The following is a 21,879-nucleotide window of genomic DNA, read 5'->3' as shown; positions in this document are numbered from 1 at the left end:
TTTTTTTTTTTTAATTTTTTTTTTTTTTTTACTTTTTGCCTTTTCTGCTCAGAGCATGAAGGATCTTTCCAGTGCCTGTGACACTGGGAGAAAATAAATAAAAGAATAAAAGGGATGCTGTCAACCTGTGGTTTTGAATGAGAATGTGATTGTTTTCTTCCAGAGCAACTGCAATGGTTTTAATCGGTTCATAATGAATGTGGCTTCTAAAACCAGTTGGTTTTCTCGATAGGCAGCAAGCGGAGTAGTGAATATTGTGGATATTGTGGATATTGTAGATGACACCTGGGTGCAGACCTAGCATCCTGTTGTGGCCACAGCCACGTGGATCAGCACTGAGAAGTGATGTGTGGCAACGCTGGGTTGGTGGAGACCCAGAAGCTTCATATCTGGGGGAGCAAAAGGAAGGGCTGAGCACAGGCAGGTGAGGGATATTCCAGTGCCAAAATAGCTTCAAATAGCCAGGAGGAATGGGGATAGAACGTATGTTAAAGTGGGGAACCTGCAGCATCCTCAACAGAAGCCTGCAGCAGTGTCTGTGTGTAACACATTATTTGGGGAAAACAGGTTTATTTTTTCCATTACTCAAATATGACATCTATGACATTGGATTGACTCTTTCATCTCTGTTTAATTTATCTTGCATGAGCATTTTGCCGGGGGAGAAGGTGCACTGTACCAAATTGCTGACAGCAGTGCAACGCTGCCAGTGCATGACAAGTCTCTTGCTGTTTCACTGACCTGGAGCAGGCAGGTCCACACCTTAGGGTCAGCTTAGGAACAAGGGCTTACAGAGAGCCCTGTCTGAGAAAGCAGTGAAGAGTTTTGCTGGGACTGCAGACATGCTGTTTGGGTTGTGGTTTTTGAGGAGGAACATTTGAGGATAGGTGAGGAGCCCAGTCCCACTTTCCATTTGGACAAGCACAAAACCCTTTGTGCCCTGTGGAAATCACGCTGTGAGTCAATAACCCCAAGTGTTGTACATGGGTACCTTACACTGCTGTTTGATTACATAAACACTGATAAAAAATACTTGACCAATATAATGTTAAAAAGTTGAACAACACAGGTCAGGTGGCAGGAAATCCATGGCAGTAAGAATGTGGAGTGATCTCTTGTGCCTCTCCTGGTGTGCTGCAAGATTATCCCGATTTCTCACACTTTCTTGGCAGGTTTTATATGAGCTTGTCCCCCAGCTGAACCCTACTTGCCTCAGACAGTGCTCTTTGGCATCTTTTCCAAATGTGATTGCACCCTCTATCGCATGAATTAGAGCTGCTTTTCTATAGACAAATGGCACAATTCCTTTTATTCCTACTATGACTAGTGATTTATGTGCCACCTTCCTGCTACAACAAATTCTACAAGACCTAAATACTAATATATGCTAGGGATTCTTGCAGTGTTACGATAACCTCTGAGGATAAAATTAAGAATGCTTAAGGTTCTGAATTTTAAGTTTTATTTTAAAAGTAGAGCGGACTGCACTACATGATTGTGTCTCCGTGAGGAAATTTGAAACAAAAGCCCAAAATATAAAAACTGGAAAATACTGGAAAATAAAATTGCTTAATTTCTTTAGCCTAGAAAGGAAAATACTGTTAATCAGAGAAGTGCAGCATGTTCTATGGCTGCACGGCCCCGGTGCGGCGGCGGTACCGCCGTGAGCAGGGCAGGCCCCTCCGCCCCGGGGGCTCGGGGGCGTTCGGGGGCGCTCGGGGGCGCTCGGGGGCTTCGGGGTCTCTCGGGAGTTCTCGGGGGGCTCTCGGGGAGCTCTCGGGGTCTCTCGGGAGTTCTCGGGGGGCTCTCGGGGGTGCTCGGGGATCTCTCGGGGGGCTGTCGGGGGCTCTCCGGAGGCTCTCGGGGGCTCTCGGAGTCTCTCGGGGGGCTCTCGGAGTCTCTCGGGGGCTCTCGGGTGCGCTCGTGGACTCTCGGGGGCGGTGCGGCCCGGCGGGGGCGGCTCTGCCGAATGGCGGGGCGGGGCCGGTGGCGTCACGGCGCGGCGCAGTGCGGGCCGGGCCGGGCCGGGCCGGGCCGGGCTGGGCAGGTGAGGCGGCGGGGCGGGAGCAGCGGCCGGGCCGGGGGCGCGGGAGTCGCTGCGCGCTGGCGGCCGGGCCGGAGGGGCCGGGAGGGGCCGGGAGGGCCGGGAGGGGTGGGCGGCCCCGCCCCGCCGCTCCTGCCCGGCCGGCACAAAGGATGGGCCGGGTCAGCACCAGGGTCAGGGCCGGCCTTCCCCCGCCCAGCCCGTGACTCTGGGGTTTTTAGAGCTCTCGGCAGCCGACGCGAACCAGGTTCTGCCGGCAAAGTAAAGACTTATTTTCGGCGTAGCGCTGAGGGTGGGCGCCCCTGCCTGCCGAGCACATTGCCTGTGCACACGCGTTTGTGCGGATGGCAGCGGCAGAGCCAGCATCACCTCCAGATGTGATGTGCAGACATCAAATGCCAGAAATCCCGAATAACTATTGACATGGGGGCTGGCAGCCACACTACGGGAGAGGTTTCTGCCTCGTTGTTGCCATCACCACGTAGATTTACCTGAGGGCAGGTTTGAGATGTCTTTCTGTGAATAATCAGTAAGTTGAGGAAAATGGGGGATTATGGAATAGTTCAGTTTTACACTGATTTCCTGCTGGACCAGTGACATGATGTCAATAATAGCCTTTCATTTCAAGTAATTGCACGTCACCATGTGTATTTTTGAACCATGCATATGGGTTCTTATATCACTAAAACATTGTCACTTATGACTTGGAATGCAATTACTTTGCAATATGCAGTAAAGAGCAGGAAGATAAAGGAGGATCTAGTATGAAATTAAACTGATAGATGAAGATCAGGAGATAACACCCGCTGTGTTATGGCAAGATACAATAGAACTGAAGGGGCTGCTAGCTCCTCTTCATTGTCCTGGTTCTGTGAAAGGGTTGTTAGAGCAACTGCCAGGAATCTGATTGGGTTTTCATTATATCTTCTTTCAGGTATCTCCCCATTTTTAACAAATTCTCATTGTGAGGAAATTACTTTGTCCTGGAGGCTGATAAAAGTACTCTGCAAAGTAAGTACTCTGCATGTGAGAGACATGGGTCATAAGAAGTTTTCAGTAATTTGCAGAACCAGTGTCAGATGTCTTCACAAAGTCTCTGTACGCTTCTCTTTGTGCTGGTCCTTGTGTGGGACTTAGTGGCTAATGAGCTTTCCCAGGAAGATGCAGCTTGCTGTTGGTGCTGTATGAGGTGAAGGTTGTCAAGATGCGCAACTGGGATTTTGAATTGCTTGTTCTCTCTTGTGCACCTTGGTCTGAGGAGCAGCAGTCCTGAGGAAACCCTTCATACAATGTTAGCAATATTTTGAGAGATGTCGTCTCACTCTCATCCTTCCTTATCCTCCTTGGCCCCCAAATGCACTCAAGTTACTCCAACTGCAATCTTCTGTGAGGGGCTTGGCAGTCAGTTTTATGTTGTCTGGTCTCTCTGGGTCCCTTCATGGAGCTGGGGATTGGTCTGTGCAGGAATTATTCACCATGCTTAGCAATGCTTGGGTTAGCATGATGGTAAACATGGGTTATGGAGTTCTGCAATAATTGGGAATATGCAATAAATTGTGGCTTTGTGTAGAATAAGGGCTACTGAAAGGAAGACTAGTGTATGGAATGCACCAGATGAAGAAGCAGAAAACATGAGATTTAGGGGAGTGCTGTACAGCCAAAGATTAAAGGAGCTTGGAGTTTTTTCCCCATGGGAACTGTAATCAAAAAAGTAAGACACTTGTTTTACTCACTAGTGTGCAGTTGTGAGGGTTTTCTGAAGAGGGATGGGGTGATGTGGAGCTGTTCTTGTGCAGCAGCAGCTTTGGTCTGTGGGCAAGGAGGCATAAAGAAAAGGTCAGAATTCACTCATGAGCTGTTTCCATTTCTGGCAAAAAGAATCAAGAAATCACATGTGGTTCGTTTATGCAGCAGATCTGTTGGCATCTATCTGATGTGCTATTTTGGAAACCATTTGGCTGTTTTACCCACCACACTGTGCACACTTTGGCTGCAGAAGTGATTCTGATGAGATCCAAGGAGCCTATTCAGCATTTGGGTACCATTAAGCACTGAAAGAGGAGTAGCAGTTCTGAGGGTGGCTTGTGGGGTATGTATCTTCTTCTCATGATTCAATTCCTAAGGATCAGACCCTGTCCTTGCAATGGAGATACTTCTGCTGCTTTGAGGGATGGAAATAGGAGTAAAACAAAACTTGGTCATTGAGAAAAAGGTGTTGCATTAAGCCTTGGCCTCAGCACAGGCAGCAGGAGTGGTATGATCAGTAGTGAAAGGATTTTTTGCCAAAGTGATTTCATGTTGCAGCAGGGGTCTGCAATCTCCTGCCAGGCCACAGCTTTGCATGATTGTAAACACAAAGACTGAGGTTGTGATTTGCTTTTTTTAGCTTGAGTGAGTTTAAGTCAAGTGAATTCCACATAAATGTAAATGCTTTGCTGACCCATTGGGAACTTCTGGGAAGTGTAACTTCTGTGACTGTTAATTGTTTTAAATATTTCAATCTTAATCCCCTGTGATGGTAGGCAAATACTTACCTAGACAGTGGTGTGTCATTTGTGCCCATAAAACACAAATGCCTTCCATCAAGAGATGGATAGAAGAGGTTGTAACTGACACAAAGGCCACACTTCATATGTGAAATGTTGAGAAATCACTTGAACTTCAGTAAAAAAAATTAAGCAAAGTTTATCTTACCTCAACCATTTTGTTCTGAGCTATTTGTCTTCCAGACCCCTACCCATGATGATTCCACCATCTGCACCAAGCCCTGTCAGCGATGCTGCCCTCCTGTCAGGTGTGGCTTCTCAGGAAGTCTGGAGGTCACCAGTCCCAGGCTATTCTGGACTGCCCACACGGCACATAAGTCACCGGGCCAACAACTTCAAGAGACACCCGAAAAGGCGGAAACACATCCGGCCTTCACCACCACCACCACCAAACACTCCCTGTCCTATTGATCTGGTTGACTTTGGGGATCTCCAGCCTCAGAGGTCTTTCTTGGAACTCCTTTTCAATGGGTGCATTCTCTTTGGGCTTGAGTTCAGCTATGCCATGGAAACAGCCTATGTTACCCCTGTGCTGCTCCAGATGGGGCTTCCAGACCAGCTCTATGGAATGGTGTGGTTCATCAGCCCTATATTAGGTAACTTTTCTTGATGCTGTTTCTTCCCTCTTATTTTTTCCTCTATGGGTATTTTTAATTTTTTGTTTGCAGTACCTCAGCTGTTCATGAATATATTCTCTCGAGGTTAAGAAGTACTGACCATAATTTTAGACAAACAAATAGGAGGATAATTCTTGCTGTGCCCCACCTGAAATAAGACCAACGTGCTCTAAAGATTTGTTCTTTTAATAGCTTCTCAACCTCTTAAAATCTGTGTGAGGGTAAGCTTTGGTTGCTCTATTCCTGTATTTAAAAACAAACATAAGAAGATTGGTGTATCCATGTATGTCCCCATGAAAAAAAGCATACAGACACAGTTTTCAAAGGTGTGTGAAAAAAAGCAGAGTGGGATTGCCTTCTGTTTAACTTTCTGAAACAAATGAGGTGTTCCAGTGATGAAAGACCATCCACCACTGGTGACACAGGCATTGAATTACTTGCCTTAGCACAGAGGCAAGGCTGGGACTGTATCCATTACTATGGAGACCACTTGGAAAATTTTGTTTTGCCTGTTCTTGTACTCACAACATGTGCTTCAGAAGAAGAGATGGGCTCCCCTTAACAGCCTGGCACAGATTAATACAGGCACCTTTCCTACTTGCATATTTGCTTCCTACTGTTTTGCAAGCTAATCATTAGAAAAGGGGATCTCACATCTAAATATGGGATAAATGAAATAGCTTATAAGGAACAGAGTGCTTAAGAATGTGTAGCTTGTACTCTGACTCTTCAGCTGGTGTCAAACTCTGTGTTGCTGATGCAGAATGAAGTGCCCTGCAGTGAGCAATGCCAGGCAGTGTGTGGTGTGTGCCCCTGGGTGACCAGTGCTGACTGGGGGGTGTCACTGCTCTGTGGTTCTCCTGCCTTTTAAGGCATGCCTGTTTTAGCTCCTCTGTGAGACACACTTGTAGAAAAATCGTGTTCATTGGTGGTTCCTTTTTTCTAGGGTTTTTGCTACAGCCTTTGCTGGGAGCCTGGAGTGACAGATGCACATCAAGATTTGGGAGGAGAAGACCTTTCATTCTGGTTTTAGCAGTAGGTGTGTCTTTTAGAAGTGATGGGCATAACACTTGAAAAAACCTTGTGCATCTTTCTTCTGTGACATCCCTTGTGGCACTAGGCTGAACAAAATGCTCCTGAGGTGTTGGGTGTTTTGGGTCTGAAGAAGATGGTGAGTGACACTGAGCTGATGCTTGGCAGCTGGAGATCCACACATAAAAACTGCTTAGAGTCTGAAAGGATGTTTTGAGGGTCGAGAATGTGGATGGTTTTGGCCAAAGTAAACTCTAAATGTTTGTTTAGCTCAAGGAGTGGAAAAGGATTATGTGTATCCTATAAGCAACACTAATTTCCCAGGCTGCATTGGTATGAACAAGAGCAAGAGCACTTGCTGCAAGGCTGTGCAGGTACAATAATGCTTTTGGAGTCTGGAGCTCTGCAGGCTTCCTCACAAATAGTGACTGATTTTGTTTTGGTTTTGTTCCCAGGAGCATTGCTTGGGCTCTCACTTATGCTGAATGGCAAAGATATAGGGAGTGCCTTGTCTGACACTGAGAATAACCACAAATGGGGCATCATCCTGACAATCTGTGGTGTTGTCCTCATGGACTTCAGTGCAGATTCAGCAGACAATCCCAGTCATGCCTACATGATGGATGTGTGCAGCCCAGTGGATCAAGACAGGGGCCTCAACATCCATGCTTTGTTAGCAGGTATGTTTTCTTGGTGCTTCCTGGGAGATGTAAGCCCTGAGTAAACAAGCCCTGCTGTGAGAAAGCAGGGTGTAAATGCTGGTCTTTTCCTGAATAAGCATAATGACCAAATGCTGAGAGATATCACTAATTAACTGCAAAAAAAAAATCTACTCATTGCAAAGGGTTTTGTAACTACCTGAACTCAAACAAGATACAGTCTTGGGTTGTTCATCTGGAGGTGCCTCACATATTTTGTAAGACCTATGGAAACAAAATTATCCCTTGAGGGAGGAGGTTTGGCTTCCTGCAGGTGTGTAATGTGTGTCTTGTAGCTGCTCTGTTGGAGGTGAAAGTGCACACTGGGTGCTGTTGATCCTCACTGCTGTCATCTTCAATTGCTGTGCTACCCTGCTCTAGGAGACTATTCCACACTCTTAAATGTGTTTGTGAGCAAGAAAGGAGAGTGTTGTAAGACTTTTACCATGTGAATGGAGAGAGAAAGAGGTGCTCTCAGACTTCCCTGTTCACCGGTAGTAACACAGAGGCAGTTTTGTGGCTGTCAGCACAATGCTGAGTAATGAGCTTGCTACACTTCTGAAGTGATTGGATCTGTCTTAGTTAAATCTACATTCCTCATATGAGGAAAATGGATTTTCACTTTCAGGAAAACAGTCTTAGCTGAATGATTGCAGAGCCTTGTCACAAGGCTGGTGGACACTTCTGTTTACGGACTGAAATAGCTAAAGGTAAGGTGTTTTGTTCTTGGCAAAGAAAAATTGTAATTTTTAATTATTTGCATTATCACTTTCACAGCACTTTCTCCCTCTTTCTGTACTGTGTCAGTACATCCAGACTCTCCTTCTGGCACAGCTGTGTTTATTAGTGCATTTGAAGTGGAAAGGGGTCAAATGCTAAAACAGAAATGTCAGATTCTACTCATGATTCATTAGACAAGTGATGCTGTGCTGCTACTGACTTGTGGGACTGGATAGGGAAGATAATCTTAGCTCTGTTTTTCCACCAGGTCTTGGAGGTGGCTTTGGTTATGTTGTTGGAGGAATACACTGGGATAAAACCAGTTTTGGAAAAGCTGTAGGAGGGCAACTTCGTGTCATCTATGTCTTCACCTCAGTTGTACTGACTATTGCTACTGTGCTGACTCTAGTTAGCATTCCAGAGAGACCCTTAAAGTCCTCTAACAGGAAGAAAAAGGTGATGAAAAGTCCAAGTCTTCCTCTCCCTCCTTCTCCACCTTTCTTCTTTGAGGACAGTGTAAATGAAAACTCTGCTTCTCATAACTCAGCTCAGTTACATGCAAGTTTTACGAGTCCTGTTTCCCCCATGAGCCCACTCACGCCAAAATACGGGAGTTTTATCAGCAGAGACAATTCTTTGACGGGAATTAATGAGTTTGCATCATCCTTTGGGACTTCAAATATTGACAGTGTGCTTATAGACTGTTTTACAGGAGGGCATAATAGTTACATGACACTTCCAGCTAGTTTGTCCAGGCAGCCTGTCAGTGTCAGCTTTCCTCGGGTGCCTGATGGCTGTTACCATGGAACAAATGGAATTCTGGAGCAAGGGGAGAGCAGCTTAACATCAGGGGCTGATAGTGATGTGCTGAGAGTGGGCTCACTGGATGCAATAAAGCCACGGTCATCAGGGATCTTGAAAAGACCTCAGACCTTGGCCATTCCAGATGCTGTAACAGGACACTGCTCAGAGAATAACAGAAGAAGAAATGTAACCTTCAGCCAACAGGTAAGAGCAGGAAATCAATGATATGACCATGTAAACATGAGTGTTATTAATCTCTTCATATAGTTTTAAATGTGTGGTGCACAAATTATTCATGAAAGACTCTTGTGACAGCTTCCTCATAAAAGTCATGATGGGAACAGCACACCTGCTATGACTATCAGTAAAGTAGTGGGTAGAGTGTGAATTATGTCTGACAGCCTGTCAGCTGCCTTTGTTAAGATGGCAGAAATGGGAATGCCTCACTCTTAACTGGGCCAGTTGTGAGAGTTAGGTCAGTATTTTTAGTCCTGCTTCACTACCAAGGGAGCTACCACATGAGAACAGAAAAGGTCATGTTTTTATTGAGCCTGTGTCTTCCCTTTCCACAGAAAGACCTGCAAAATAGGGCCAGGGATAGGATTCTCCCATGAGCTTCTCCTTATGGCAGTCATTACATCTGGCTCCATCAGGGAGGTGAGCTTTCCCTTACTGAGGGATAAGACTCTGACCTCACCTCCCACTGTTGGTGATAACTTGGAATGTCTGAGACCTCTGCATGCTGGCCCATTTTTTTATGATCTGGGATGAGGTAAACGGTCCTCTGTTATTTTTTTTGTTTGGTTTGGGGATTTTTTTATTTAATTTAAATTTTTTTTTGGGCGGGTGGTTTTTTGTTTTGCTTTGTTTTGCTTTGTTTTGCTTTGTTTTGCTTTGTTTTGCTTTGTTTTGCTTTGTTTTGCTTTGTTTTGCTTTGTTTTGCTTTGTTTTGCTTTGTTTTGCTTTGTTTTTTGTTTGTTTTGCTTTGTTTTTTGTTTGTTTTGTTTGTTGTTGCTGTACTTTGACCCAGTTTGTGAGAACAGACTTTGTTAGGGCCAGGATTTTACATACTGGGCACACTGAGGTTGAGCATCGAGGTTAGCAAGCAGTGCTAATATGTTTCAATTAAACTCATCCTCTTCTTCCTCAGTGTCTCTAAAACTTCAGGATCCACATTCACCTGAAAGTGGGTACAGCTCCTGTAAATGCAGTGGAACTTATGCATTCCTGCTGTGCCTGTGCATCTGAATGTGGTTACCAAGTACCCTAATGAAGGGAAGAGAACTGGTTCAAGCATTCTGAAAGCTACAGTGCAGTGCTGCCATTTGTCTCTTGTTCCAGTCCAATACACTTCTTAACCTCCACATCAACATACTCCAGCAGCAGAGTTTAACTTGCAGATGATCAGATAGGTGTGCAATATTGCATACATCTGCTTAAAGGATGTTTGTGCTTCCCTTACTGACCTGGCAGTTGTTATGGTGCAGGTTGCTAACATCCTGCTGAATGGGGTGAAGTACGAGAGCGAGCTGAATGAATCGGGCGAGCCCTCGGAGCAGCCCCTGTCCGTGAAGCTGCTGTGCTCCACCATCTGCCACATGCCCAAGGCTCTCCGGAACCTCTGCATCAACCACTTCCTAGGTACTCCCAAAGTGCCCTCTTGCCTTCAACATGAAGGACTCCACCTCGGGTGAACCTTTTTCAATATTTTATCTGTTGCTGCTGTGGCTGCTAACTAGAGAAAACTTGATTTCTTCCATATAGATGCCAATGAGGTCGCTTCTTAGAACACTTAGAAAGGGAAAAAAAACCCAAACACCCCAGCAAAGCAGTAAAGCTTGTGTTCCTAGAAAAGGAACAACAACAGCCTAAATCATCACATCTTAAGGGGAATGTTCACACCAAGCAGAAAGATGAGATTGGTTGTATTTCTGTGCTTACACCCTGAGACTGGTGTTTATTTCCTCCCTCTGACTGCTTATGTACAGGGCTCCCAGAACAGGCCAAGAGCTGTGGAACATGGCATTGCAGGAGTGCCTGTAGCCAGTGTAGTGTTACCTTTACTCTTCACCAGTGTGTGACTGGTGTTTAGGAAGGGCTTGCAGTCATTACACAAAATTGGACAGAAGGGACCAGGTAATTAATACTCATTGGCTGTGAAAGGAATTAAGGGATTGTCTACATCAATGGCCTTGGTGCCAATTTGTGAGCAGAGTTTTTAACTCTGTCAGAGGCACTCTGGAGGCTGCAATCATGACAAAAGAAGCACTCCTTCCACTCCTATGTGGGAGGATAACAGCAACCTGAAATTACTATGGGATGAGCCACTCTGTTAAACTGAGCACTGTGTCCTGTCAGAACCTGAAGACAGCTCAGATTGCTGTCACCTATTTTTCTGTCTTGTTAAACCAGTATTCTGTGGCCTTTAGTCAGCCTTGAGGTTTCCACTGAGGAATTCAAATGGTAAATCTTGGTCTTTAAAAGCCTGATGTCTTTAACAAACATTGCAGCATTATGCACGGGGAGCAGCGGTCTCAGATAAATGTGGCTGAGTGTTATGTAACACTCAGGTTGCACAACCTGTCCTAGGGTGTGATTTGGGATACAGCTGATAACATCCATGTAAGCTTACAAGGGGAAACAGGTATTCTGAAATCCTAATAGGTTACTTCTTGCTTCTTGCAGGGTGGCTTTCATTTGAGGGGATGTTACTCTTCTATACTGACTTCATGGGAGAAGTAGTGTTCCAAGGGAACCCAAAAGCACCTCACAACTCAGATGAGTATCAGAAGTACAACACTGGGGTCACCATGGGCTGCTGGGGAATGTGCATCTATGCATTCAGTGCTGCTTTCTATTCAGGTACTTGGTACAGCCCTCTTAACCACTGCTTTGGGAAAAGATATATTTCTTAGAAGTGGTGTTTCTGCAACAAGTAGGCCGGTGTTTATGTTGCACACAGCCTACCACAAGGCACAAGTGCTATAGCAGGGAGCTCTTTCTCACCCTGTTACCTCTGCTAATTTAGCTTGGCCTGCACTGACAGCAGGTGAGGTCAGCAATCCAGTGAAAACATCTCTCTTAGGATGTGGTTCCTTTCTCAAGTGGCATTTTCAATGTACATTGAATACAGAGATACATGCAGTCACCATAAGCATAATTCTGGTGCAGCACCACCCAGTGCCTGTGTGTCCCAGAAGCACTCAGTGTCATGTGCCACCCCAGCACTTTGTCATGTATGTCATGCCTCTGCTGCCCACCCCTCTGGGACAGGGGCACTGCCAGGCGTCAGCTCTGCCATTCCCTCTGCAGATAGGGCAGCAATGCTGCATCATGGCAGCCAGATTTGGAGGGGGTGCTTGGCTCTCACGTGCAAGGCACCAGTTCCTCAGAGGTGTAGTGGTTGTCACTGAGACATGGCTGTCTAAGCAAGGGTGGGCCCCTCAGCCCCACTGCCCAGTGGCAGTGGGAGGGCTGCAGTTCACCCCAAAGCTGTCCCATTTCCTTGCAGCCATGCTGGAGAAGCTGGAGGAGCGGTTTAGCACACGGACACTGTACTTTGTGGCATATTTGGCCTTTGGGCTGGGCACAGGCCTGGCCACGCTCTCCAGGAATGTCTACGTGCTGCTGTCCCTGTGTGCCACCTACGGCATTCTGTTCGCCACGCTCTGCACGCTGCCCTACTCCCTGCTCTGCGACTACTACCAGAGCCGAGAGGTGAGCCCCGGGCTGGGGAGGGGACAGCAGCCCTGGGGACACTCCCTCACTCTGTGGCTGTGTCCCCACAGTTCGTAGGCTCGCAGGCGGAGGGCACGCGGCGCGGGATGGGCGTTGACATCTCCCTGCTGAGCTGCCAGTACTTCCTGGCGCAGATCCTCGTGGCCGTGGCCATGGGCCCGCTGACGGCGGCTGTTGGCAGTGCCAGCAGTGCCATGTACTTCTCCAGCCTGGTGTCCTTCCTGGGCTGCCTCTTCTCCTCCCTCTGTGTCACCTACGAGCTGCTGCCCACCGAGGAGCTGCCGCCCGCCGAGGAGCAGCGCCCGCTCCTGCCCCGTGCGCGGAACGAATAAATGGGAGAAGCTGCCACAGCCTCTGCTGCCCCACTGTGTCACCCTTGGCCTCCCTGTTGTGACAGGACGGGCTGTGCGGCCCTGGGACGGCAGCAGTGGGCTTGGCAAACGGAAAGAAAGGCCTGTGCTGGCTTTGCTGAGCTTTCCCCTGCCTGTGGGAAGGTGAGGGGTGAGTCAGCAGCGCCTGGCACTGCTCGTCCTTCCCCTGAGGTGACAGAGGCCTGTCTGTGCCCCTGGGGCCACAGCAGCAGGAAGTGTGGGGCCATTCCCTCCAGCTGCCTCGTGGTGCTGCCATCCCGGGAGATGACTGGCATTGTCCGGCGTGAGGCAGGAGACCTGAAAGTCTGGTGCCTGGGCAGGACAACCTCGCTCTCTCAGTGGCAGTGAGCTCACTGCTGCAGGGGACTGCCACCATGGGAATGGTGACAGTTTGGGGGCAGGAGGAGCCACCTCCTGGCCAGGCAGAGCAGACTGGGTAGGCAAACCCCGTGGTGATTTCTGTGAGGCCTTTGGGAGGTGCAGGTCCAACCTACAGCCTCTGCCAGTGAAGGCCTGGCTCTGGAGGGTGCTTCTCAAAGCTTTGGGAAGGCTGAGAGCAGCTGGTCTTGCTTGGGTGGTGCAAGTCCTCTGTCAAGTGCCATGGGTTTGTGGGTGCACAGAGCTCCCAGCAGCAGAACTGCTACAAGACACCACTGTGGGCTGAAAGCGCTGTGGGCCTGGGTCCCACACCCCACTGGGAGGTCCTGGCTGTGTCCTTGGTGATGTTTGCCAATTCGTGTGTGTTTCCTTCCTCATTAGAGTTTAATTAGGACTACAGGGGTTTGTGATGACTTAGCAGGAGGATTTGGCCATAATCCAGTTTAGCAGTTGTCCATAACGCAGTTTTGGGGAGAAAGGTCTTTTCCCATCAACCTCCCTTGGGCAGAAGGTTACTCTCAAGAACTTTACTCATAAGAAAAATCATTTGTATGGAAGCCTGCATCACATCATTCTTGTTTATACAATTTTACCTTGGGACATTCTGAAGTCTGGGGATCAGTGACTTGTCAATTGGAGCTGCATCTTCCACATCTCAGTGAAACCAGTAAAAGGGCTTTGGGTTTCATTGTCTGAGAGATTTCTTAATTGTTCTGATTTTAGAAGGTGGTGTGTGAGAATTTTTACAAGTTCTAATTAGGGCCAGGAGTTAATTTAAAGTCACATTAATAAAACTATCTTTAAACCCCCTGTCTTTGTATTTGGGTAGGCAGCCAAGTTTTACCAAGGCTGGTGGGCATTTTGGTGCTCACATGTGCTGTGCATGGCATCCCGGTAGAGATTATGTTTGGTCCCTAGACCCAGAAGAAGGGTTTTCTCTGGAGAGTCACTCATTTTAAATGAGTTGTACTTCACTGTTCACCTGAGTTTATGCTATGATGCCAAGGTGAAATAATATGTGTAATCTTTAGTTGTTGTGGTTTACTGTAATCCAGTGCTGAAAACATAATACATAAGAACCCCTCATTTTTATCATCTGCTCCCAATTATTGTATTTTAGAAGCAAGTTTTGTATTACTCAGTATCAACTTAAACAGAGGAATACTGCTGGAATTACGAAGTCAAGCTCTCAGAGATAAAGGACTGTCAGCTGTCAGACTGATGAGTACATTCATCTTTCATTTCTTTGGGCTTACATGGTGTTGTATCTGCAGGAATGTCTGTGCCATTTCCTTGATTATGGGACAGCTGTCTCCAAGAATGTTCAGGACAAAGCTGGGACAAAATAGCATGACAAACTACATTTGGCACTTCTAATTTCTGACAATCTAAAGACTTGACTTTGGAGAATTATTCTTTTCTTTTTAGTCTGCTTTGTAATCTTCATTTCTCTTCCTTATCGTCTCAAACTTTTAAACTCAAAAATTATTTTGTTTTTTGTTTGCTCCCACTAGCTAATGTGGTATTAGTTCTTAAATTTTTTTTCTCCTCTTAAGTTTTGTAGCCAGCATTATTGCACTAAATGGATTGTGAGCACTTTACTTTTCCAGGTAGCTGGAGTTACAGATCATTTTGTGAAACTCTTCAAAAAAATAATAAAATCAATGTATTTGATGATAATGTTTGTCTCAATTTCCATCTGTAAATATCAACTACCTTTATGCAGTTATAAAACTATTGCTATGCCTGTATGCCTTGCCTAATAGACTCTATATTACATTTTTTCTATTTTATAGGATATGGACTTTATTTTGAAAATGTATTTATGTAGTGGTACATACACAGTCAACATCAATGTGTGTTGATTTGGGGCTTTGAGCAATACTAGTGGTGTCTGGAAAAAAACCCAGAGCCTGTCACCATCATGCAGAGTTGGAAATTGCACCAAATCCTTAGAAATAACTTTTGAAAGAGTCATTGCTTACTTGCTTATTCTCTTCCTTTGTCAAACTGTATATGGTCACTGGTGAACTGTGAACTGCAACTTGATGTTTCCCTTCTGGAATCCAAAGGCTTCAAATATTCTGTCTAAATTTGCAAGTTACTGGTTAAAAAAAAGATGCATGAGTTTAGGCAGGAAAATGATTTTACACTGTGCTGTTTTTAAAGTGATGAAGGTTAATTTTGATTTAAGTCCATATCATTAAAGGTTACTTCATGGCAATTATTTGTGGATGTTTGTAAATGTATTTATTACACATGTACAGAAGCAGGGAAAATGGGGAGAGGGATGGAGAAAAGACCTAACCAATTTTCACATGTTTGTAATGAAGCTACCTGTACCATTCCAGCATGTCTGCAGCTCACTCAGCCTCTGCTGTGTCACTCACAGACAACCTCATGATTTCAGAACTTCTGCTGTTCTTTGGTTGGAAAAATAAGTCTTTTCAAGAATCAAACAGAATAAAATTTATATATATAAATATAGTATGTATCTATGTATATATAAATTATATTGGGAAGTATTTAAAGAGTTCTCAAGTTATTTTCTACAAATGAGTAAGCGTCTTGCACTCTATAGGAGACACACTTTATTAAAAAAAGAATTTGTGTAAAAGGCAGCTTTCTTAATGTATGCTCTCCCTCAGACTGGAAGAGAGCCTCAGGAGAGAGCAGAAACTTTTAGATACCATTATCATAACAACACCCAATGGATTGCATAAATCCAATACACAAATTGAGAATTCTTTGAGTACCAGGGGCTGAAATGCCAAGGCAGATCCCCAGCCTCTCTTTATCTAAGGAGACATTTCCAAACCTGTGGTTGTTATTTCACAATTACTCATTTAGCCCAGCTTTTTTTGCAGAGGAGGTGTTTGTGGCTGTTCACTGGGAAATGGCTGTTCCTGTGCCCCAGGCTGCTGCTCTAGTGGGGTCAGTTGACAAATTTCAGGTTCCAACACGTGGGACAGCAGCAAAAGCTGCAGGGCAGCAGCACTGGGACTGGCTGGAGGTGTTTTACTAGAATCCTTAACTGGTGTTGCAACCCTTGCTGTGTTTGAAGGTTTGGGGAGATAGTGCTCTATGCTGTACAAGAAGTTTTTAATGTCAAAAGCCTTGTCAACACTCTTTCTCATATAACTCATACAGAAATGGTAAATGCATGGAATAATGAGAATTTTGGGTGACTGCAGCTTGCTGCCCAATCCCCCCGGCCCCAGTGGGCCAGGTTCTCTGTAGATCTGTAAGACAACAGCACAGGCCAAGACCAAAGAGGGTTAACAGTAAACTAAGGGGAGGTTGCTTCATCCTGTGTGGAATATGGAAGTCTGGGGAGCAGGAAGAAAGCAGCAATGAGGAATGTTAATGAGATGAATTCAAATTCAAGATATGCCCAGAGTAGCAGTCTGCAGGCCGGGGAGATACATTATCAGCCATGGATGTAAGCTTGTTTGTTTGTTTGTTTGTTCTTGCTTTTTCTAGGATCCAGGGATAGCTTTCTCTCAAAAAAGGATAACAAATCTTGTTGCAATAGCCAGAGGAGCAGCCAGCAGAGGAAATCACAGCATCAGAGCAGAAATGAAGATTTTGGGCTGTGTGAGTACAGTGCCAACCAAGCTTAGAGAGCTACTTGAACATGAGGAATGTACCAGCGTTACTGTCAGTGCTGTAAGAATTACTGTGCTGGAGGTTTGAGCTTCACCCACGGCTTTCTTCAAGCCTGGCTTTTGCTTTGTGCCAGCCTGATCTGCTTCTGCTTTAAGTTTGTTCCTCTCAGTTATTTTTTATTTACTACAGTTATTATTTTTAAGCCCACACAACTCTTTGGGGAAGAGGGGATGGAATACAACTGAGTCAGAACAATGCTTCTTCCTGCCAAGAAAGGAAAATGTTTGCTCCTTTTGCCCAAGCTCTTGCTGTGAAGTATTTAGTGAAGTGTTTACAGCAACACACCCTTGAACTTTCATCCCAATGCACTCCATTATTATCTACAGCCCCCTTAAGCAACAGAGGCTCTTCATGGCTCCAGAGAAAACTATCAAGTAATCTTCTGAAAGGCAGGTTCAGTCCAAAGTGTAAACACCATTCAGTGCTCACAACTACCTGCTGCTGGTTTTCTCTACCAAATTCCAGGCCTCAGACACACCCTCTTCCCCAGCCCTGCACCTCTCACCATTTGCACAGCACTAGAAATTTGTTCTGAGCCTTCATCTCTGTCAGCATCACAGCAGCTGAGAATTGTGCTTTGTTTGCTCAGCATGCCTGGCTTTTTTTTTGTTTTAAAAGCTTGAGCTGTCGTGTCCTGGCACACAGTACTGTGCATCTGTGCACAGAACCCCACTGCTGCCACAGCAGGCTGGCTTCACAGGGGCCCAGAGGCTGTGCACTGCTGCACAAACTGTTCTGACCTACATGGAACAGCTTATACATCCAGAAAAAGTTACTGATTTGGTCCATAAGAGACAAACACAGTACTTCCAAGGACAATGAGGAGGGAGTTAGGTGAGGCACTGCCAGACTCTCCTTAGAACTCTTCATTTACCTGCTGTTACCACTGTGTCATATAAAAGTTGTGTGTGATGCCAATAGTCCCTCACCCTCCTGCACTGCAGAGCAGCCCCAGAGCTCTTGGTATGGGAAAGAGCATGAAAACAACTTTTACTGCCTTGTAGATGACTGTGGGATGCTTTATTTAATAACAAGGTAAGGCTGAGGTTTTGTGTGGGGTTTGTTTTGGTTTTGTTTGTTTGCATTTTTAAACTGGGCCAAAAGCCAGGGCTCCATAGAATTGTCTTAAAAGAAACATTACAGACAGACATCTGTGTTCAAAGGGGAAAGCACCAGAAAGGAAAAGCTGTGTGGTACCTTTGGATTATGGTAAGAAAAACACTGCTGATGCAAACCTTTCCTGGAGTGAGCTAGAGAGGAATTTCCTAGAAACCAGAGCACCAGAGTGCACTTGCCATTTTATAGAAAATATGATGCTGAACACATCAAATGCATAGAAGAGGGAGGTGTAATAGAAAAGCAATACCATTTTCCATAGCCTCAATCACTTCCAAGAACAGCTTTTTAATCACCTCATCTTTCACCCATGAGCAGAAATAAAAGCACTCTTTCTCACTATTGTGAGAGCAAGCCAGGCCCTTTTCTTGAAGTGTTTTGTCAACTTGTCTTCTGTTGGGCTGGTTATACTACCAGCTTTATTAAGATGCAACACTGGAAACTTGTCTTCACCTGATATTTGTAGAATCATCTGAGTTGCACCCTAGGAAACCCAAAAAGCTCAGGGGTGCATCTAAAGTAGGAGAGACTTAGAACAGCCTCAAATATGTGACTAAATAGGAATCATAGCTTACTTCCCTGGTCCCTCTTTACATGACACCAAAAGCTTTCTGTTTTGCTTTTAGATGAACAACCAGGCTCAGTACCTCTCTGGGGAAAGTAAACAGAAACCAGCTGCACTTCCATTTGCATTTGTCTGTGCCAGGCCTCTCCTGAACCACTGCACTGCTCTGTTACAGTAACACAGCCAGGACTCAAAACACTTGACAAGTGGAGCAGGCAGCTGGCAGAGGATATGCTGCTCCTGCAGGCAGAGCACCTGGAGCCAATGGCATGCCCAGGAAATATTGTACAAGCCTTGTGGAATGGTCTTGTACCTGCATCAGAGCAACAAAACCTCTTTTATGCACCAAATTTGGCAACGGTGAACTCTGATTGAGAAAGCAGCAGATGGACGGTGTAGAGGTAACATTTTAATGGAGCCAGATGCACTGACAGAGCAGGAGAGTCCTGGGCCAGGCCAGGCCCGTGCAGTCCCGGGTCGCTGCTGTCCCGGGGCCGCCGCTGTCCCGGGCCGCTCGAGGCTCTCCCGGCCGGGCCGTGTCAGGGCGCGGTGTCGGTGCCGGGCGCGGTGTCGGTGCCGGGCCCGGCCGTGCTGTCCGCAGGGGAAGCCTCGGGCTGTTGCTCGCGTTGTCGTTGCCGGCGCAGCCTCTCGGCGGCGGTCACCGTCATGGGGTGGAGCGGCAGGAACCCCGCCAGCCCTGCCCGGTGAGACGCGGTGAGAGCAGGGCCGAACCGGGCCCTCCCCGCCCCACAACCCCGGCGCCCGCCCCAGGCCTACCCAGGAGCTTCTCGGCGGGCCGGGACAGCTGCGCCCCGCAGCCCAGCCAGTACCGCAGCCGCTCCAGGTTGAGCCCCGCCACCTTCTCGCCGTGCGCGTTGGGCAGCGGGTCAAGGCAGCCGAGCTGCTCCAGGTACTTCCCGTCGCGGGGGCGCCTGCTGTTGGCCACCACGATGCGGAAGAACGGGCGGTTGGTGCAGCCCCCCAGCGCGAAGCGGATGACGACGTTGCCGCCGCGGCCCCTCAGGAGGCAGCTCCCTGCGGAGAAAGCGCGGGGCGGTCACGGCCAAGCCGAGCCGAGCCGAGCCGAGCCGAGCCAAGCCGGGCCGGGCCAAGCCGAGCCCGCCGCACTCACCGAGCTGCACCATGGCGGCGGCACGGCCCGCGCGCGGCGCACACTGATGGCGTCAGAGGCAGGAAGCGCATGGCGGGGCCTGCGCGGTGGCTGCCGGGAGTTGTAGTCTGAGGGGTGATGACGTCATTTGGGGGCATCCCGATGTCACGGGAATCACGGAGCTGGGGCTCCCCAAAAAGGGAGGTTACAGCCCCAAAGTGCCTGAAAATCCATGGGGAGGGTGTGCATAAAATACTGAAACGGCAAAGTCCGTCATTTTTATATTTATCGATAAATAATGTTGCTTTATATAAAAATAATCCCCCGTATCTGCTATATAATATACAGGATTTTAGAATATAAGAAATCCCGAGTATAGAATTACAGGGCTTTCAAAGGCAAATATAACTTGAGATGTGGCTGGAAGATGTCAGAAGGGTTGACCTACACGGGCGAACAGAAATCTCCCCAGTTCGGGTATTTCTGTCCCTGGAATTAACAAAAAAAAAAGAAAAAAAAGATTTGGGGCTTTTGAGTCGCTGCCGCCGCCTGGTGACCAGCACGGGTATTGCAGCTCGCGCTGGTGCCGCCTGGTGGTGAAAGGCGGAACTACAGCTGGGAAAGGGGTGTGAGTTTGGGGTTTGAGGTTTGGTGATCAACTCTGGGGTCTGGGTCTGGCTTTGGGACCAAGGGAGAGCTTTCCATTAGGGCTTTGGTTAGCATTAGGGCTCCTTTAAGGTTAGGATTCGGGGATTTAATTTAGGGATTAGGGTTTGGGGTTAGTGTTAGGGTTTTGGATTTGGGTTATGATTGTCCTTGTAGTACTGTATGTAGTTCTGTATGTATGTTCCGTCGTTCTGCTTATGTTCTGTGGTTTTAGTATGTAGTTTTAGTTTTGTATGACCCCATGTTGATCAGGAATTGCGCAGCTCTGTGTATTAGTTTCTTTTGGTTTTTTATTCTGTAGTTTTATTGCATTTGAACGCCCTGTAGTTGTATAGACACTGTGTTTTGCCCTTACACACTTGCTTCTGTATTGTATTTATGTGTATTAAAATGATTGTGGTTTTGAGAGGTTGGAATTGTATAGGGCCATGTTATTTGTTCTGTCGTCTGTATTGCATTCTAAAGCCCTGAACTTGCACAGACTTTTGTCCAAGGATGTTTTACATTTTGTGTAGTTGTCCTTGGTTTTGTATCAATCTGCATTGAAACCGATGTAAACTTGTATTCTCTCGAATGACTCAGCTGTACAGGTTTTTTTATTTGAGGAAGTATAACTGAAAAGAAAGTGATTCACCAAAGTTGTAATAAAGATCTGTTTGTTCCCTCTTCAGCTCCTGTCTTTCTTTGGCGTTATTTGCTCCTTTTTGTTTGTTTTGTTTTGTCTTTGTGAGGGGCTCCCCTCTGCCTCTCACCCCCTTTCCCCCTCTTTGTGCCTCTGTCTCTCTCTTGCCCATCTTTGTCCCCTTCTCTCTCCTCTTCACCTCTCCCCCCTCTTTTCCTTTCTTTCCTCTTTGCTTTGCCTCTTTTACCCTTTCTCGTCTTTTGTTTTTTCTTGTCTCACTTCCTTTTCTCTCTTCTCTTTGTCTCTTTTCTCTCTTCATCTCATCCATTCCATCCCGCACCTCTTTCAGGTGCACACACAGAAAATCAGAGTTTCCCCCAGCTGCAGCTCTCAGGTTCCCTGGGCAGTGTCTGACCATCCCAGCAGTGCGAGGCTCAGAGAATCCCCGAACCCCTGCGCTGGACGGGACCTTGGGGATGTTCCACTGCCGGCTCTGTGCAAATCCTGCCCTGGAGAGTTCACTGCTCACTGCTCCAGCCCGATCCAGCCTTACTCGGCAGCATCTTATCTCCAAAATGACAAAAGTAATATTGGAACTTTTCAATTCTCTACGTTTGACCTAAACCCCAACTTTCTTCTTAAGAAGTGGATTGGGAGGAAATACAGAATGCAAATAGAGGGAAAGGACATTTTCCAGACCTACCTTTGCTAACGCAGCCCTGTCCCGTGCTTTTCTCTGCCGATCTGCCCGAGTTTCTTCAGCAGAGGGAGCTCCAGCTTTTCCTTTGTCCCCGCTTCGCCTTTCCCGAGCATTGCCCAGAGGAGCTGGGAGCGAGTTCCTGCTTCTGGAGCCTTCCCTGCGCGGCAACACCCACCCACCCCTCATGGGCACCTTGCCCTGGACATCCCCCAAACACCTTTCCCTGGGCACCTTTCCTTGGGCAGCAGAACCCACCCGCCTTTCCCTGAGCAACTCCATCCCTACCTGGGCATCCCCACCTCTCCCTGAGTATCCCCAACCGTACCTGAGCATCCTCACATCTTCCTGAGCATCCCCACCCGTACCTGAGCATCCTCACCTGTACCTGGGCACCTCACCCACCTTTCCCTGAGCAATCCCATCCCTACCTGGGCATCCCCACTCGTACCTGAGCATCCTCACCTCTCCCTGAGCACCTCAAC

General features: G+C 47.0%; 2 protein-coding genes across 6 annotated transcripts; one reads left to right on the top strand and one right to left on the bottom strand.

The window, feature by feature from the left end:
* Positions 1 to 1,991: 1,991 nt before the first annotated feature.
* LOC117006771 (proton-associated sugar transporter A-like) lies at positions 1,992 to 18,606 on the top strand. Of its 5 annotated transcripts, XM_033079362.2 has the most exons (12): positions 1,992 to 2,047; positions 2,979 to 3,055; positions 3,956 to 4,133; positions 4,774 to 5,186; positions 6,154 to 6,246; positions 6,695 to 6,919; positions 7,926 to 8,665; positions 9,949 to 10,102; positions 11,147 to 11,323; positions 11,973 to 12,178; positions 16,432 to 16,545; positions 18,360 to 18,606. In XM_033079362.2, exons 4-12 carry the CDS (start codon positions 4,784 to 4,786, stop codon positions 18,474 to 18,476), a joined length of 2,229 nt encoding a protein of 742 aa, XP_032935253.1. In that variant the 5' UTR covers positions 1,992 to 2,047; positions 2,979 to 3,055; positions 3,956 to 4,133; positions 4,774 to 4,783; the 3' UTR covers positions 18,477 to 18,606. The 5 variants fall into 5 exon arrangements, with proteins under 5 accessions (XP_032935253.1, XP_032935250.1, XP_032935249.1 ...); XM_033079359.1 differs by lacking the exons at positions 16,432 to 16,545; positions 18,360 to 18,606 and adding an exon at positions 12,250 to 15,435 and having other exon boundaries at positions 3,959 to 4,133; XM_033079358.1 differs by lacking the exons at positions 16,432 to 16,545; positions 18,360 to 18,606 and adding an exon at positions 12,250 to 15,435.
* Positions 18,607 to 18,694: 88 nt separating this feature from the next.
* Positions 18,695 to 19,488, bottom strand: LOC117006787 (28S ribosomal protein S16, mitochondrial-like). The gene is made up of 3 exons (XM_033079387.1): positions 19,431 to 19,488; positions 19,076 to 19,333; positions 18,695 to 18,995 (listed from the first exon to the last, which is right to left on the bottom strand). Exons 1-3 carry the CDS (start codon positions 19,441 to 19,443, stop codon positions 18,838 to 18,840), a joined length of 429 nt encoding a protein of 142 aa, XP_032935278.1. The 5' UTR covers positions 19,444 to 19,488; the 3' UTR covers positions 18,695 to 18,837.
* Positions 19,489 to 21,879: the final 2,391 nt, after the last annotated feature.

The sequence above is a fragment of the Catharus ustulatus genome, chromosome 24, assembly GCF_009819885.2.
Source record: "Catharus ustulatus isolate bCatUst1 chromosome 24, bCatUst1.pri.v2, whole genome shotgun sequence".
NCBI classification, from domain to species: domain Eukaryota; kingdom Metazoa; phylum Chordata; class Aves; order Passeriformes; family Turdidae; genus Catharus; species Catharus ustulatus.
The sequence above is the reverse complement of the archived record's forward strand: the minus strand, read 5'-3'. Positions and strand labels throughout refer to the sequence as shown.